Source organism: Labrus bergylta, chromosome 4, assembly GCF_963930695.1.
Source record: "Labrus bergylta chromosome 4, fLabBer1.1, whole genome shotgun sequence".
Classification (NCBI taxonomy): Eukaryota; Metazoa; Chordata; class Actinopteri; order Labriformes; family Labridae; genus Labrus; species Labrus bergylta.
In genome coordinates this window covers 6544955-6564550 of record NC_089198.1, presented here as the reverse complement: position 1 = coordinate 6564550, position 19596 = coordinate 6544955, and the positions used below count along the sequence as shown (strand labels likewise).

General features: G+C 42.6%; 1 protein-coding gene across 1 annotated transcript in view; it reads right to left on the bottom strand.

The window, feature by feature from the left end:
• The window catches only part of ptprn2 (protein tyrosine phosphatase receptor type N2), a 201750-nt gene that overhangs the window by 104953 nt on the left and 77201 nt on the right, over positions 1–19596 (bottom strand). The window contains exon 12 of the mRNA XM_065954457.1: positions 1120–1184. Within this exon, the coding sequence (XP_065810529.1) occupies positions 1120–1184 (65 nt within the window). The remainder of the gene's footprint in view (positions 1–1119; positions 1185–19596) is intronic.

Sequence of the window (19596 nt, the reverse complement as noted above, 5' to 3'; positions counted from 1 at the left end):
TCTGGAGAAGTTCTCAAAGTCTCGTTCACAGCAGCAGGAAACCACGTCCGGGGATTACACCAACAACTGTATATTATGTGTTTAAAAAAGCTTGGCCTATAGGCTAGTATGGACATCCAACATCGAAACATTATATATACTGTATATGTATTTAAATATGGATCAGCAGAAAAGATCTCCTTTAAGCTTTATATTTGAAATCAACAGCATCAACAGAGCAGCATTTCAGTGGCTCTACACTTAAAAAAGATGAGGATCAAGGGACACTTTCCGCATCAGTATTTCACTCTGTCTCAATGGTAAATATGCTACAAGTTGGAATTCAAAAGCAACATCCAGTTAGGCAAAAACAGAAGCCAAATTCTGAAATGATCCATAATTGAATCTTGGGTTTGGCACAGATAATGAATCCTGACCTCGAGACGTTTGAGCTATCCATCGCCCGTCTGCCACCTCAACCAACCATTGCATTGTGTCTGACTGCATGTTCTGACTGTAGCAGCCAAGCAAAACAATCAACTGGAGGACAGCGCATAGACACTTCAGGGGTGTCTAGATCAAACCTGAAAGTGTTCGGCTTTTGTACTGGAGGAAGTGTAAGAGAAAGAAAGAAAGAAAGGGACAAAAGTGGAAAGATATTTTAGAGAATCATGTGCAACTTTTTGGAACTTCAAGGTTGTTCTTTTACTTATTCAACATGACAATGACCCTCGAGGAGTTCAACTCCATAAGGTCATAGATTTTCTTATTGTATTGAGTATGATCTTGATTGACCTGAGCAGATCCCCCTCCTCAGATCTTTCCAGCAAACATCAGTGATGGACCTCCCTCATGCTCCTCTAGCTGAATTTGAGCAAATCCCCCGAGACCAGTTCAAAAGAGACAAGTGAGTCTGCATTCGGCTGCATCTAGACATGTTGTCTGGGCTCTAGCTGTTATGTCGAATCACTTTGTAAACTCATGTTATTACAAGGTGAATGCCAGCAGTCCCGAAGTGTGAAATGATTTTGGTTCATTTAAATCAAGGACTCATAATTGTCAGCAATCTTCCAAAAGGTTTATTCGACTGAGTGTGGAAAGAGGAGTGATTGTGTAAAGAGTGTAAATTGATGTACTCACATCAGCGACCCCGGCCTCCAGGATGATGACCTTGGCTTCCTTCTCCAGAGCTGCTTTCTGCTGAACTACACAGAGAGAGAAAGAAAAGGACAGAGACAAAGAAAAACATCCTCAATGAATGTCCTCATTTTTTAAGGGTTCATTGAAAATAATAAAAGACACTTTTCAGGGCTGTCAGCGTTAAGCCATGAATCACAATGCGATGAAGGTCCGAAATGTGTCAATTTTTTGCACGGTGGTTCCAAGGTTCCTGGTTCAAATCCCCGTCTAACAGTGTGTGGAGTTTGCATGTTCTCATCGTGCATGCTTGGGTTCTTTCCGGGTACTCCTGCTTTTTCCCACAGTCCTAAGACATGCTCTGGGGCGGCAGTAGCTGAGTCTGTAGGGACTTGGGTTGGGAACCGGAGGGTCACTGGCTCAAGTCAAGTAAAACCAAATTTCCCCTCACAGGATTAATAAAGTATAAATTATTATATAAAATTGCCTGAAGGTGTGAGTGTGGCTGTTTTATCCGTCTCTGTATGTCAGCCAGGTGGTTGACGGGTTGTGACTAGTCCAATGACAGCTGGGATTGGCTCCATAAAAAAACCTGCTTAAAAATCACCAAGACAAGAAAATACAATGAGTCGATTTCTAATAACTCAAGAACAACGATAACTTCACACACCAGCGCCCTACAGTGCAGTCCTCTGACTCTGCATACAGTTTAAAACCTCATAAACTTACAAACTGGATTAATCCCCGGTGTCCTCAATAATGTGCAATCTGCATCCATGTGTGCACAGGCGCTGCCATTAATCAATAGAACGACTTCCACCAAACCAGCTTTAAAACTCTGTGCTTGACTGACTCACACAAAATCAATGCTTCCCCCTTTTCCCCCGAGCTTTAAACACACAACACACACGCAGCAGAATCCAAATCCAAAGCGTGAAACCTACAGATGACTGAAAAACATCCCAAACCTATGTTAAGTGTTCAACCATCATTAGGTTAAGACACATTTACAAATAGTTTGCAGCGGAAACTTCACATACAGTGTGTTTAATGTCCTCTAAGCAGCTGACCTCTACATTTCACAATGTTTAGAACGCACGCTATCCCTCCAGCATATGGTGATATCTGAAGGCAGAATACATCATGACTTCTGCTATGCTACACATTTATGCAGCTCTACTTACGGGTCTAAGCCCGGTGCAGGGACTGTGGATGTCAGATATTCGACTCCGTGCCAATCCAGCCGGACTAACATGTTCACATGCATTTTGATCAAAAGCGAAACAAAGCAACATGGTGGCTGAGGACTCTCAAATCTATTGGATTAACAACTTTAATGTGTACCAGACAACATAATCATCACATTACATGTTTTGATCCAGTACGTACTAGAGCCCAACCGTTTGATCATCCAGCCGATAATAGCGTATCAAGCGACTATCGGTATCGGCTAATTTTTTATCTCTAATATGCACTGATATTATTTATATTATATAAATATATATCTTATTATTTAGATTTATTCACCAGTCAAAAAGCATTTACGTAATTTGAGTTTTATTGAATTACACTCGCAGTTCTCTTTCACCAGCAGAGGGCGCTAAATGGATTACAACGAGTGTCAAGCGTTGATGCACTGATATACACGGTTACTTTCCAGTTGAGTGACCATCTTGTCTTCGTTATAAATCTTTTCCACAAGTGTTTGATGACTGCATTTGAGGGATCAACACAATAAATGTGTATATCTAATTACATCTAAGAAAGATATCGGCCGACATAGCAGTTTCTGAATTTTTTCCTATAATGGTATCGGCCCCAAAAGGCCCATATCGGTCGGGCCTTAGTACGTATTGTCTCCAGCTTGGAAGGTTTTGAGCAGGTAGAAAGTCAAAAATCATGCTGTTCAGTTGTTGAATCATCACATGGCTGTGGAGTTAATTACATCCCATTTATTGTGTCAGTTTAAAGTTTAATAAGAAGGATCTTTTATCTCACATTCTCTTCTATTGGATAACCTCTGCTCTTACTTTCCAATAGTTTTCTAACAGGTGGTGATGTCATTGGGGGGGGATTCTTTGAGCACTAACCAGGAATACAGGGCAAGATGTTTACACAAAAAGTAAGAGTAGCCTACCTGCTCAACATTACCAAAATATGTGTCCATGTGTAAATACTGTATGCACTCAATTCAATATCTGGTAAAGTGATGATTTTTCCTTGTTCTGTTGCAAACTGCCTGCAGTGGCTGATTTCTTTTATTTCTGTGGAATTGTTCTGTATTCTTTGTAAATTGCAGCTGGGTGGATTCCAATGAAAATGTCCCAAAGAGGACAATAAAAGTATATCTTATCTCATCTTATCTTAACCAGACGTGACCTGAAAAAAGGGCTGACATCACATCTGCAGTGCTCAACAATAACTGCTGTCCATCCTGACCCAAAGAGCTTTTACTGTAGCTCGTCTTTGCTTTATAAAATATGAATGTTTACACCGACCCGCCGCCAGGCAAGTGCTGCAACAAATTTCCACGCAAATAGAATTAAACTCCTCCACAGAGCTCTCTTTTTTTCATCCCCTCGTAAACGGAAAACAAATGAAGGTCCTCAAATGAAACACGCGGCAGAGCTCATATTAAAAAAACAGAACAAAATGTTGTGAGGGGAACAAAAAAGAAAAAGGATACATAATTACATTCACTTTATTTTGCATCTGAATACGTCGGTGTGGAGACAAGAGAGCGAGGCTCCTTTGTTGACACACCAGGCAGATGAAGGATATGCAAATACGGCACGCTGACTCCACCACGGTCCTCTGAATTTAACCAACAGCTTTTATGATCAGTCTTTTTAATTTGCCGGAGCATAATTCATCCGTGTTTCTATGTGTTCTGCAACCACAGCAGATGACCTCAGAGCCGCCGGAAATTCGACTTGAAATGGTAAAAATTGCAAACATGAAAATCAAAGTTAAAAGGCTCTGACTATCTCTAATAAAAATGTATATTTATCAAAAATAAAACTTTGGTATGTTTACCGTTCTGATCCTTGGATTTAATTAAATGATTTTAGGTTTTTATAAAGTACAAAAATTCCAGACTGACATTCAGCAAAATGAAAGTTGGTAAAGAAAAACGGTTCCTAAAGAGAAATAGGCAGACTGGTTGATGTCCCAGCCCCCTGACACAGACATATCAACACCTTTTTCTGTGATGGCCGAGTGGACCGACATGTCTTAATAATGTTGTCAGGTAGCGGCTCCACACTCGGCTCTGCTCGGTGACAAATAGAAGCTGAAGCGGCTCGATTGGTTTGTCCGCGTCGCCTCTTCTTCTGCTCCATGAGAGACTTTTGGTTCGGTTGTTAACACGTGTCGGATGGAAGACGTCTGCTGCTTATGTTTTTGGTTCTTGGACATCATTTAGCGCTTTTGCTGTCTCGGCTGTTTTCCATCACTTGTAAAAAAAAAAGTGAAACACTTGTTCTCATGTGGCTAAATTGGCGGTGGTTAGAAATGCAAAATGAACGGTTCAGCCGTTGAAGTGCAGCAGCTTTACGTAATAATGTTGAGACGGTGACGTAATTTGGAGCTGATTAAATGCCGAGCCCCTGCTGCTAACCAAAGCACACATTTAACTTACTAAATGTCAAAAGTTCCTCGGGTGGGTACAGGCAACGGTGGATCAGCAGACACTCACAGTTATGGTTAGTTAAAGTGTGTTCATGGATTTTGATCCAAACAACAATGGGCATTAAGCACCCCTCTTGATCGAAATAAAATGAGCTGGATCAGATCAGTCTCCTCCTGATGACATGTGTACATGTTTATTTGTGTCTGTGATATCATCACTACTGAGTCAGAGTAAAAGGCTTGATATATATCCAAACACAAAAACAAATGTGAATGGTGCCCCGTGTGAATCTGAAAACTCACGGGCACTCGTCTGCTTTCGCGGAGTGACTTGCATCACAGGCGGGGGTGGGGGGGGCTCTCTCTAATTAGCAAACAAGTCTCTGAACCCTCCCCGACGCCACGGTGGTGCTGCAGCCTCTCCTGAAAAAGCGAACCGAGAGCTGCCGGGACCATCCATTCCTTCTCCTCTCCTGCAGACTACAAATGAGTCCAAGTCGGGTGAGAGCACCGCTCGTGAGCAGGCGGGCCGAGGTTGCTCATTTGTACCCCGGCGAGCTTACTCTCCAAAACCCAAATTGGATCCATTTTTTAAAAAGCTGCACTGGGCTGGGTGTCGTGATCAAACCGAGTGGTGACTTTTTATTTTAGCCCGGGCTGGCAGCGCAGTGTGAAAATAAGCCATAATGTGACAAAATGGGAGCGGAGCAGCGATTGGACTGCAGACTGAGAGTGTGCTGAAGGGAAATGATCTATACTCAGATTATTCTGGTGTTTTTTCCATCACAATATTCCATTTTCCGTTGTAGCTCTCAGATACATTTTGGACGGCAGGAGGAAAGAAAAAAAAAAACGGCCTGAAGGAAGCACCAAATCTCATTTCGACAAAAAAGGGCCCCCTTTATTTTTCCCTCCAAAACACACAGAGGCGCTTCATTTGTCACCCGGGCCGCCCCTGTCCTGAATTTTGCTTTATGTTAACTCAATGTATCTGAGGCGCCCAGAGGGAAACACAGCGAGTGCCGAGGATTCAGAAATGCTTCATTTTTCACTTTTGACAAAAGGGAAAGGCCCCGGCTGGCTCCACGAGTCCTGGACCAACAGAATGGATGCTTTTAAAGCACCGAGGGGTCGTTATTCCAACCAGTAACCGACCCCCCCTTACCCACCCACCCAACCTTCATACCTCTCACTTACCCCTCCTGGGTACATTTCAGGAGCCTTATAATGAGAAGAGCACAACAGACATCCTTCAAAATCAAAACGCAGGAAAGCAGTGACACACTACACAGGTGTAATCACATTCCATCACAATCCCTCGACAAATTAAAATACATCGATGGATCTTTTATCTGTGCGCCCTGAAGGAGCTGGTCCAAAGCTCCAAACCATCAATGAAGGTCTATCAGATAATACGAAAACATGTTACAGATAATAAAAAAAGCTGCCAGAGTAAAGGCTTACAGCTCAAAGTTACAGCTTTGTTTTACCGCTTTTCATGAGGAAACAGAAAAACAATTACACCACGACCACCAAGACCGCGTGATTTTGTTGAATTGTTTTGGGTTTAAAACGGTAAAATGACAAAAACACAAAAATCACTTTTCAATCCACAAAGGAAAAACAAGAAACAAGCGTAACCAATAACCAAAATAACAGCCAATATTGATTGTTGTTTTTTTATTCAGACACTAGAGCTTCAGTTCCTCCCTTCAAAACAAGACACAGAATTACAGTCATTTTGTTTTGGATCACAAATGACTTGTCCAATGAAACCCTGACCGTATTTGAATCTAAAACAAACAAACTGCTTAAAGCGAGGCTGTGCAGCTCTCTTTTCTTCAGAGGTTCAAACACATTCAGCATTTCTCTTCTGATTAGCAGATAAGTCAGTGTTCAAATTCTGTCAAATTATCTTCTTCTGCAAAGACCCAAAAAATGAAGCTCAAACAAAATCGATGTTAAGCATTTTCCAATAAAAAAGTCGTCTTTTGTTCATCCAACCAATGCTACAAAAAACCCAGTAAGAATCAGATTTTTTTTGTCATTTTTTAATTTATTTTTGTGCAAAGCGTGTAGATCAGAAAATGTCCAAACCAAACATTTCATTGGAAGTAGAAAAGACTGTTCCTATATGTGGCTGCTTTGGTAATTATACTGTTGAGTTGCCTGTAAGTATTTATTGCTGATAGAGATTCAAAATAATGAGTTCACAATGTGGACCAAAGTGATCCATTCATCTTACTAAGCAGTGACAACACACTGTTTAAGTTTCTGGTGAATTGCCAAAATACTTGAAGGTTTTTTGTTTATTTTTACTTTTGCAGCGTGTAAGTATTAAAATGTGCTTTATGAAATTGTACCTCTTTCATATGAGACCATGTGTTTGCTGTGTCCTTAAGAGGACTTTTAAAGGGACTGGAGGCAAAAAAAAGCATAGTTATACCAGTTTCCAATTCTGCAGATTTACTTTAGACAAAATTATGTAAATGTCAACAGATCTTTTAAAAGAATATTCAGATTCACCTGTTGCTGAGCAATGTGTCAAAGACTAAAGGGACCCTTTGAAATATGACTTTTCTAAAAACAGAAGATTTGAATGCATGAAAAATGGCTGGATGGCTTGATGGATGGCTGGATAGATGGATAATTGATGGCTGTATGGCTGTATGGATGGATGGATGGATGGATGGATGGATGGATGGATAGATGGATGGATGGATGGATGGCTTGATGAATGGATGGCTGGATGGCTGGAAAAATGGCGGGATGGATGGATGGATAGATGTCTGGATGGATGTATAGATGTCTGCATGGATGAATGGCTGGATGAATAGATGGGTAGATGGGTGGATGGATGGATGTCTGGATGGATGGAAGGGCTCTAGTTTGCCTGACGGACAAATTCTTGATTATTTCTGTCAACACACATTTGCCTGTCGTTTCTTCATTGACATCTTAATTAGATATGGTTTGGCTCTCACTTGCATTAATTGGATTTCTGATATCAACTTTTCAGCCTTCAATCTGTTCCTTGTTGATCCCCCTCCAGTCCCTCCAGTCCCCCCCCCCCCCCAACCCCTGGGTGTTATTGCCTCCTGTCTGCAGTATTCTAGTATGAGTGTGTGGGTGTGGGGGCTTCATGAAGACAATGCCACGTGTAATTAAATTCAAAAGCAGGGGGCCGAAATGGTATCCAGAGCCACCTGGGGGACGGGAGACCGTTATGGGAGAAAGAGAATGGCAGAGAGGGGAGGAGTGAGATGTGAAGACAAGAGAGAGAGAGGAGTAGAGAGGGTGACAGACAGATGGGGGAAGACTAAATGAGAGGTGGGAGAAAGAGCTAAAGAGACTAAAAGGGAAGGAGGGAAGAAAGATGGAGGAATCGTGAAGGGACAAGGAAAGGAGTGAGGAAGGGGAGGTGATTGGAGGAGGAATGGCTGTGAGGGGAAATATAAAAGACAAAAAAAAGATGACAATTGGAGAGGGAGGGGGGGCAGAGACAGCATCAGACGAGAGCTAATAAACATCTAAAAACAAATATGTGTATAGTGTACACTGCTGGTAAAAATGCTGCTCTCAAACGTGAGAATACATGAATATAATTATTTTCTATTAAGAGGGAGTACAACACACATCTCTATTTACAAAATGGGATCGGAAATTGAGTCCTACACAAGTATGACAAAACTCCTCAATATAAAGTTAACCAAACCTCCCACATGTCATTATGAGTTGAGGTGTTATCCATTATCCAGGTTCATATTTCACAACATCCATAATGTGTTTGTTTGCCTTGTTGTTCACAACGGCGTTCACTGCTTTAATTGATGACATTTAGCTTCTTTGCTTCTGCTCTGATTCATTCACACCTTTAAAAGGCAGGTATTAAACACCCCGATTAGTTTACAGAAACAATTCATTAAGCTGATATGACACCGGGGACCCCCGGCAAGGAAAACATATCACGACCACCCACAACAATTAATGACCTCGCGTCAGCAACCGCCTCGCTGCACAGACACAGGAAGACAGTAACGAGCATTCATTAGCGCATCACCGCTCACACTATTCAAATAAAAACGATAATACATCCGCAACATTTTGATAACCTTTTGCTTTTACTCACTCTCTGTCTCTTGAGTTGGGGCAGTTTGGGAGTTTGTAAAAAAAGATTTCATTTTTTCGAGAGAGTTGGCTTAAAACAAAAATATTTCCAAAGTGGAGATGACCTTTATGAGTCATAAAGTGCCATGCTATAAAAAAAAAAAGTGACCTCCGGTATGTTTGATGAAAATTGAAATGCAACCCTGTTCTAGCTCCAAAATATGTGATGACAAAAAATGATTTTGGAAAAAAACAATTGGCCTCCAGTCTCAGCTTTCTCCTGCACAGCACATCTACCCTCGTATAACAATTACTTCACCCAATAAATCCATATAAGTGTAATGTTATGTACTCCAGTCAGTTTTAAGGCAGCATTTAGTGTATTTTTTTCTTCCTCTCAAGGACACTAGAAGGTCTATTTTAAGGTACCCTTAAGGATCTACTGTCTTTTTTTCTAACATATAGTCTTAGAGGGCTTTCACACTTGCAGAAAACTCCTGAAAAACTCCAGCAGGAGCTACATGTGTGAACGCAAACAGGCAAACATTTCACTCAGACTTCACCTGGAGTTTCTCCTGCCAGCCTCCTAGTATTTTTTTCCGCAGCAAGTCCGAGTGAGCTGATGTGAGAACGCAGCAGGATATTCTCCGGAGAATTCAGCTCAAGTCAATAGTGGGGGAGTGATGTTTATATCCTGAGACTGGACTCAGTGCATTGAGTGTAAACATGTGACCACTACCATCTTCATGCACGTTATTAAACAGCTGCATTATGTTGTCTGTTCTCCAGTATGTTGTTCTACGCTCTTTTGTTGATGGTTTGATTCAGACGAACTATGATCATTGATATAAAGACAAATATTCTCATCACAGCGTCTTATAGCTGACTCTGTTGCTTCGTCTGATAATCTACAGGAATAGTCTCCAACTGTGAGGAGCATATGTGAACAGCCAGCTCGGGAGAATCTCCTGAAATGATCTAGGTATTTTCAGGAATGTATCACTCACTAACATTTCCCTGTTAAAAAACGGTAAACAACTGGCAGTAGGGTTGCCAGGAAGTTACTGTAAAATTAACGGTATATTGCTGTTGCTGAAATTTACAATTTGCTACTGTTTTTGTAAATACAGCAAAAAGCTGTTATTAGAAACCTTAACAGGATTATACTGTTGAGATTTCCTCGTAAATATACAGTAATTCGTTAGAGTGTATGTGAAAACGGCTTTAGTCTTCCGTCCCTTCTCCACTTTTCCTATCACCTTCCCTTCTCTCCTCTTACCACATCTGTCTCCCTCCTCATCCTCTTACTTCAATTCCATCTTCGTCTATCTTCTTGCCACCCATTCCTTACCCTCTCCCCTTCCTTACCTCTCTCCTCTCTCTGTGCCCCCATCCTTCCAAAGCAGACTTTTGGGTGGGGGGTGTTTATGGGGCTGATAAGTGGCAGATGACGATCGCCTGAAGTGGCCGGCGATAAGACTGCCAAAGCCGGGGACGCCATCTATCAAACCTTCTGAATGTCGAGCCGAGCGTCACGCTGCCGAGGAGCGAAGGAGGAGGAGAAGGCAACAGCCTCTCCATCTTCACACACTCGAGGAACTCCCTGACAGACCGGCCGACATGCACCGGATAGTTTCTGTAAATAATGCTTCGTGTTTGTTTTTAGCGCAAGTCGGGCTGCTATTGACTGACCAGGTGAGAGTGCCACTGCAGATGGAAGAATATAGTTTTCACTGTTGTTTAATATGTTTTTAGACCAAATGAAGAGCATCAAAATTCACCCCCGTACAGTGTATGAGGAGAATAACCATACAGATGGAAGGAGGAATAAATGGTAATTCTGAATTTCTAGTTTTGTTTTAAAGAGGACATATTCTCCCCCTCCTCCACCTTTTCAAACAGTCTCCCTGTGGACTAAATGAAACATCTGTGCTGTGCTTTGGTCAAAATATAACATGAATCAAGCACCAGAGGAGGTTTGTGACCCTGTGGAAACCAGCTCTCTCAGAACACTCCGTTTTGGTGTGTGTCTCTTTAAATGCAATCAGCCCCCCCCCCCCCCCCCCCCCCCCCCCGCGAGTTTTCGCCGTAGACATCACTCCTCTGTGGCGAGAATAAAAATGGCGGACCTGCTGGGGGTGGAGTCCATGGGTGGAGATACCAGGGGAGGGGAGGGGATTTTTTTTTTTTACCAGAATCCCACTGTGACATCACAAGGAGAGCACATTTGAAACAGAGCATTTTTCTCTGTGTTGTAAGACTTATACAGACCACAAACAAAGGACTGGATGGGTTTATTTTACATTTTGTGGGTCAGTAGACTCTCAGGTTACCCAAATATATGTTCAAAAACACTGTAGAAGTGGATTTTTCATAATATGGGACCTTTAAGTCTTTCCATTGTGACCTTTTGAACTCATTCGGAGCTCAGCTGCTGATCTGTCTGAGGGACATCACTTAAAAATTTTACGGCAACATTTTGTTCTCGACAAGGCTGAACATTTCATTCAGCACGACTTGTGTCATAAATACCTGCTGTATGGTTTAGTAATACTTCAGTGTCGTGTCACTGCATCACATCTGAAAATGTCAAAGAAAATGATGCTACAGCACGTTACATAAAAACCCCTAAATGTCATCACCTGACGTGAGAAACATGATTTGCGTTTGCTCGGGGGGCCATCCTGCTGTCAGAGGTGATCACACTGAGGAGAAAACGCAGCGGCAGGAGAAGAAGAAGAAGAAGAAGAAGAAGAGAGGCCCCACTTACTGCTCCTGACAGAAAAATTGACATGGAAAGCTAACACTTAACGCCTCCCTCCTCCATCACTCCTCTATCTCCCTCCGCTGTCTCACTCGCCCTTACTCTCTCTCTCTCTGATGGATGACCTTTACAGTACATATGACTCATCTTCTTGGCTGACTGGGTGAGAGAGCATGTAAGAGAGAGAGAGAGAGAGAGAGGGGGAGAGAGAGCCGACGGTGGCCTTTGCCAAGCAGACACTTGCTCTCCTTCTCCGTCTGAGCAGCAGGTCCAACAGGAGGTGACCAAATGTGACTGGGCGATGAGCAAGTGAAAGAATAAAATAACATTTAAACAAATTACAGCTGTTTGCGTTCACACATGCAGGCTTATAAGTGAAGCGTCATGAAAAAGTGATAATTTCTGTATGATTTGATGATTGATGTAGTGCAGTTAAAAGCACTTCAGTGAACACATAGTATTTTTTGGTTTCATGTTAGTGATGTTTCAGGGTTGTATTAGGCTGTGACTGTGAATCTTTTATAATGTCACCTCGTCCCTGCTGACTGCCACTTTGGGAGCTCTGGCTCAAAAGCGAATCTGACACATTGCAAAAAGGAAATTTTGAAGGATTGGAAGGTTTTTCTTAACATCCTAAAAAAGTGACAAAAGGTCAGGAAGAATGTCTTTAACAGATTTTGCCTTGATCACATTTCTGAAAGACATTTTGGTTCTCTTTGATGGAGGATTGATGCTCCTACTGCCTTTTTCCAATTTTTAAAAAAGCAAGTGTATCTGTTTTGTGTTTTCATCTTCATGCACCCCCGTAGGCTCAGCGTATAGCCGCCAAGGCCAGGCGGTGGGGGGGCTCTCACAGGAGAAATCGCGCCGGCTTTCTCCGCCGCTGAAATTCCACTCAAGAGGAAATATCCTCTATTATCACTGGAGGGAGGACAAGCAGTCCAAAACGCTGGAGGAGAAAACCTTGAGCTTTCAATCGTTTCTTTTTTTTTTTTTTTTTTTTCCCGCCTCCTCACTCCGACTGTACAGCAATCTATCCGCGAGACGCTCGAGGTTGTTCATCTTGTTCACACTGTGGCTATTTCTCCTGGATCCCTTATCGACTCAAAAGTCCCGACAAAAGAAGAGCCTTTTTGTGAAAGGGGGATACTGGTGAGACATGCAGCAGAGACGACCCTGGCTCAAAGCGGTCAATAGATGAAACGATTTTTGGTAAAGTTTTGAAGGGAAGCGGTGAATTGAAGTCCCCTGAAAAATAATAAAACCTGTTTCGAGGGATCTAAACACCTGGAGAAATGTCTGTTTGAGGACAAACTCCATCACTGATTCAACCAGATTTAAGTCATTTAATATGAAATTAAAAATGATGACTGAGGGTTTTAGACCAGGGGATGACTCGTCGCCAAAAAGCTACATCACCTGAAATATATCACAAAGAGTGCATGAAACTGCAGTAAATTTGGAAGGATCGCTCAGATTTGATATGTGAACTTGTAATAAGAATTTGGATGCATCTTCTTCTGCTATTTGCTCTGTCTCGAGGTCTAATCCACAAAACATATAGCGCTCAGAATATAATGATATTCCAGTGCAAACGCTTTTGCTCTTGTTTTGCGTCCTCCAATTGGGAAAGAGTTTGGGAACTTCTGCTCTTGTCGACTCTTTTTTTGATTTTAAAAATCAAAAGACTGTAAGACGTTTCATAGGAGGAATTTAGAGGACTTTTGTCAAACAGCAAAAACCTCCCTCCTAATGCTTCATTGGCTTGTTGTGTAACTTAAAGATGCACTTCAAAGAAAGAATATCGGACTTTAGAGTTTCCCAACACGTCCCCTTACTTTATCTAGCTACATTTTCCAACCATTCACATGTTTTTAGTTAATGTCTTCAAGTCTTACTCCAATAACAAACATGTGAAACTACTCAGTCTGAGTTTCATCCTCAGAGAAAGTAGAGGTCAATGTCCGCCGTGTCTCTCATCACAGAGGAAGCACCTTTATTTAAAGTGACACACGCTTGGTCAAGCGAGTAGGAATCTTTACAGCAACAACCCGGAGAAAGTAGCGCCACGCTCTGAAGGAGCCAATATAAGTGAACGGGCAGTCGATTCATATCATGGTTAACGTACTGAGGAGACCGGTGTACAACACATAAGAAAGGAACTTAATGGAAAGTGAAGCTTCTTTTCAATAACTCAAACAATGGATAAACTCATTGGGTTAGCCCGCCTTTATACTCCTTCTTTAATTATGAAGCTTAAAAATGCTATTTGAACAAAAGAGTAAGAGGTCACCGGGGTCGTTTGTTGGGTTTTAAGGCTCTGACACACCAAGGAGATCTTCGGTCCTAGTTGGACCGTCGGTGAGTGGGCGTTGTTAGCTTTTGTGGAGAGTCCAGCTCCATCGCTACCTGTTGACCTTTTTTTTTGGCTGATTCGACATATTGACATGGGATCTCTCTGATTGGCTGTTGGGAGGTTTCATTTCTCTCCAGCTCTCCTCTCAGGTTCAGTAAAGCCCCTTGACCATGTCTCTGTAGTCTCCATGCTTTCACCCATTAGTGCGGTTTTTCCTTTTTTGTCTCCTCCGCCTCTTCTTTTCTTTTTTCCACTAAAAGACCAAGAGCTGACAACGCCAGCGCCATTTTCTACTTTTTATCAGACATTATTCTCCATTAGTAGGCTACCGACAGCGGTATGAAAATGGTCGGTGTGTCAGGGCCTTTAAAGAAAAAACGATGTTTCCCGTAAATAACACTTTTTATATTAGCCTTCAGTTTCCTCTCAAACATAACCAATCAAAGGTCAAAGTTTATCCATCGTTTTATCCCCCAGTACACCAACCTGACAGGTGCGTCACACATCGTCCCATCTGATGTGCCAAAGCCGCTACAAAGGAACATGTCCTGCCACTTCTTTTGACTTCTTTAATCACATCTCCTGCCTGCAGCCGGCTGACTCTCACTGCGATGGTCACATCAGACAAACCTCGCACACATCGAGGTATCAACACAGCCTGAGGGGCACAGGGCGGCCTGATGGGTAAAAAATCCACGATAAGAGAGGAGGGCCTTCACATCAAGACGTTATCCCCGCCAAACAAGCCGTCCTGTCCCACGGCTCCTAATTACAATCCAAGCGGGGACACAAATCTGGAGAGGCGATAAATTCAAAGAGGTGACAGAAAGAGAAGAAATGTGACGAGCTGGTGTTGATTTAATACAGAGCGGTGTAGCTGGAGGGGAAAATACGACTCTTGGCCTCCTCAGTAATGTAAAGTAAGAATATACAACTACATTTACAAAACATATTTAAAGGTTTTGGAGACGAGGTGTGCTCAGGTTTGGACACAAGCCGAGTGACTTTGAGCAGGCGGAGGGAGGGAGGTGTTGGGAATGTTCAAAACACTGATAGAAAAAAAAACATTACAAATGTTTTGACAAAAGAATCCATGAAGTACCTTTTATCTCAGTCTGTAAAAGATAAGGAAATTATTATTTTTGACCCCCATAGAAGTAGAGCAATAAGTAAATAAGATTGTAAATAAAGGGTATTATCAGGAATTTAATAAAGCGAGCCTGGGCTTTTTTTTTTTATACCGTGCTAACAGACTTGAGGAAAAGAAAAAGAAAAAGCAGGAGAAGTCACCCGAGGGTAAGCTGGCTTTACGTTTCCAGCAGCCACTCAGATGTCACATCAGCAGGACAGAAGATATTCCCTCTACTCTACCTTCAAGACTATTCGCTGTTTCTAATTTCACACTTTCCAGCTCTCAGCCTGTTGTTAGGTTTTCTGAAAGTTAGACTGAGACAGAATTTCCAACATGGCGGCTGCTGCCGATGAGCCTCCAGAGCCCCCTGCAGGAACAGATGGGTGACGTCACTCAGGCTTCAAACGTTAATATTTACAGTCTATGTGCTGTGTGAGTCAGCTTTTGTAACCTCGACCCTTCACATTTGAGAGGTTTAGTTGTTGAAAACAAGGTTCAAAGTGAGACTTTGAATTCCAAAATGTGAAGGTAGTTACCTCTGAAACATCTTACATCCCCTGTGAGGGTGCAGAGAACAAAGCTCAAAGTCAAGTGGGCGACACAAACAAAGCACAATCACCACAGCACCTCTGGAACTCCTCCTGAAGTGATCATGATTGGTGAAGTGTACCGTCGCTGCAAAGCCGTGCAGAAAAGATCAACCCTGCGCCCAACTTGTCGCACCAACCCCGTCATTAAAACATTCACAATCCAGTCTGTGTCATCTCAAATTTAAAAAAAAAAAAAGAAAAAAAGAGGAGCAGGGAAACAACGCTGAATGACAAAGTTTGAAAAAGAAAAGTTAAATTGTGATTAAATCAACAGAAGAAGAATTACATCTTATCCGCCAAAATGTCTTATTATTTTAATGACATACGTTTCCCCTTCTATAAATAAACACACTTTTTTTAACGACTTGTTGCACAGACAAACAAGAAATAAAGCCGTTGATCCTCAAAATGTTTTGGGGCGAGGACCCCCAGATCCCCCAAACCAACGTTAATTAAACACATCTACTTTTTACAGTGTAGATTAACACATTAGCTTGTATGTTATTTTATATCTAATTATGAGCGTGCACTTTTTTTTCAGTTCCGATCCGATTCCGATTCATATGTACCGATACCGACACTGCTTCCGATTTTTTTACTTTATAACTAACAGTGTTGTTGTCGGTGTTATGTGTGAGGCTACACAAAGCTGTAATTAAAAAAACATTGTATTGTGCTGGCTTCACATACAAACAGGAAGCAGCAACAACTGTCAGGTTTTTCAAATTAAATCTTTTAATCTGAAGTGTAAGAGTTTTACTTTTTTAACATAGAGAAGAATCTGTTCCATCTCGTCTGATCGTCGTCATGGAGACGATTTCTGGACACTTCTTACAGTTCAGTCTGAACGTCTTCAAAGCGAGACTGCGAGAGCTGAGAATGTTTAAAATGACGTCAACATCAGACCCGATGCCGATATTAGATCGGGTCGGTCCCATCTTTATTTTTTTTTTAGTCTTTAACGAGGGATTTGTCCTTTCCTTAATCACACAGTTCGTAGAATATTGCATTTGAAAAGTATTTTTTGGAGAGGATTTTGAAGATACTTCACTCTCATGACTGCATGTGTTCATGAGCTTGTTTCTATATTGATCAAATAAAAGATTTCCTAAAAAAGACCCCAAAAAAAGAAAAAATCAAAGCAGTGTCCACAGGTAGACAGGTGTGTTAGACACCGCCTCATTCGTTTTTCTGTTTGCATCATCGTCTTATTTTCATGCAGATGGCTGAGAAGGCTTTATGATTTCTTCTGGAGCGCTGTGTATATGTTGGAGTGTGTGTGTGTGTGTGTGTGTGTGTGTGTGTGTGTGTGTGTGTGTGTGTGTGTGTGTGTGTAGAAGATATGGAGAGAGAGAGAGATCAGGCTTGGAAGTCGGCCGCAGACCTGCAGCCCAAGGTGACCTCATTACCGACATTTGTTCCGCTTGTCGCTGCAAATCACACACTGTGTCCGTCAAGATCCGGCAAAACACCGAGCAACCACGGCAGCTGATAACCCGCCCATCCCCGTGGCAGGGGCGGCGGCGGGGGGGGGGGGAAGCATAGAGCTGATGCATCCTGATCCGTGACCTCAGAGAAAATCGGCGATATCGCATTCACACCCGGAAAGACTGAAAAAAAAAAAAAAAAACCCTCTCTATTGGACGAAAGAAATGCAAACATGACCTGCGGCGGGCGACCTCATTTAACGGGGTTTGATCCCAGGGTATTAAAAGGGAAGTTTGTGTAGTATGTAGGCACTTCCTCCCCTGACCTTTTGACCTCCAAAATGTCTGCTGGGCGGAATCTAGATCTGACCCCGCGCAACAACTTGCTAACAGTTTATGTTTACATCAAGATGCTGCAGAAAGAGTCAGCAGAGCGGCGTCTGCAGGACGGATGATAACTCCAGCTGATAACAGCATAGCTTCAGGTCATTCAGCTGACATGAGGAGAGGCTTTAGGAGACTATAGGGAGAGAGGGAGGGGCGAGTTTCTGAGACTTACCTGGAGCAACCCAGGCTGCACAAAATTCAACCTTTGAAGTTTGACTTCACCAAAAAGTCAGACTCTGCGGTTCCAAAAACGATGTATGTTGAAAGTGGACACACGAGGACGAGGGCCTTAAAGAGACAGTAGCTGAAAGATTCTGTCACTGACGCCAGGATGAGATAAATGGATGACAGATAGATAACGTTTTTTGAGCTCCAATCCTCTCCTCTCTCCTCTCTCCTCTCTCCTCTCTCCTCTCTCCTCTCTCCTCTCTCCTCTCTCCTCTCCTCTCCTCTCCTCTCCTCTCCTCTCCTCTCCTCTCCTCTCCTCTCCTCTCCTCTCTCCTCTCTCCTCTTCTCTCTCCTCTAAGTTTCAAAGACTGACAACATGAATGGGGAAAATGAGGAGAATATGTGATCTTTGATGAAGAAGGGTGGAGTTTGGACCTCAGGCTGTACTAAACATGTGATAGAAGCAAGAAAACTGAACAAGTAAACAAGACATTTGACACAAAGCACACATATGTGACCCGCTAAAAACAGCTCCACAACTTTCTTTTGGGTCTCGAACCACAAGGTGAGAACCACCATTGTAGACTTTAGGCCTCTCACATTATTACCAAACAAGTGATGGTTATTTTGCCGAGGTTATTTTGGGGCGGGACAAAATGTAGAAAACAAGTGACTGTGTGTACCTGTCAGACGAGTGATACCCACATCTCTTCATTCAGCTTTTATTTTGAAAATCTGATCAAATATGCAAGAGGCAAAAAATGAAAATGTGCAAGTTAGGAAATACAGCACTGCTGGAGGTTTACAAGCTGTTTTTCTTTAAATATTTAACCAGATACAAAACAACACAATGTGTGATTGTAACCACAACCAGTAATCACTCCATGAAGGTGTGTGTGTGTGTGTGTGTGTGTGTGTGTGTGTGTGTGTGTGTGTGGGGCTGTTGGAGGCGGCAGCAGCAGCCAGTTAGCTGGTGAACATATCTGCCTTGGCAGAGCCATTATGCAGGATCTGGGTGTGTGCCAGCAGGCAGTGGAGCGAGAGAGGGAGTGTGTGTTTGTGTGTATATATACAGTATGAGTGTGTGTGTGTGTGTGTGTGTGTTTGGAGAGAATGGGAGTGGTAAAAGTGTGAGCCTGTGTGTGTGTGCCTCAGGAAGCGCTCTGTTTCTCAGCAGCTAGTAGTCGGGGATGCGATGGTCGGGCCACACGTCTGGAAGACACACACACACACACACACACACACACACACACACACACACTCAGCTGATGCTGTCTGGAGGCCGAGGCTGGATGAGCAGTGTTTCAGTCTTTCTGCAGTCAGATCTTTAGGAGTCGGGTTAAATCCAACAAAGACCCCGAACACAGCGCGCAAACCGGCCGAGGATGGAAAATAAAAAGTGGATTCTTATTCATCTCCACAGACTTTAACGTCACACACACACACACAAAAGGTGTCTTACATTCAAATAACACCGTCTTCCTGCCTTTCCTTCTCTTTGGGGGGGGGGTCACATGAAGGCCAGTCCACAACGAACCCCGGACATCTCACTCAGCGACAGAAGCTTTGAAAATAAGCCATCCAAAAAATGAGGCAGACAGCGATTCTGTAACAGTTATTAAAGCTTTTATCAAAAAGTGATCGAACATACTGAGACTGAGGCTGCTTTTTTTGAAAAAAGGGCTGCAGAGGGCTTTGAAAACAGCACCGTCTCCGTCACCGGGTAAAAAGGCAATTTTTAAGATCCCCATTAGAACAGAGACACTTCACACACACACACACACACACACACACACACACACACAACAGATCTGTTTAACAGCCATGCATGCGTGAGAATGTGGACTACAACAACAATGGCGGACTCCTTAGTTCTGTTTGAGAAAATGTTGAGCGACATATTTTCTTGAAATTTACTC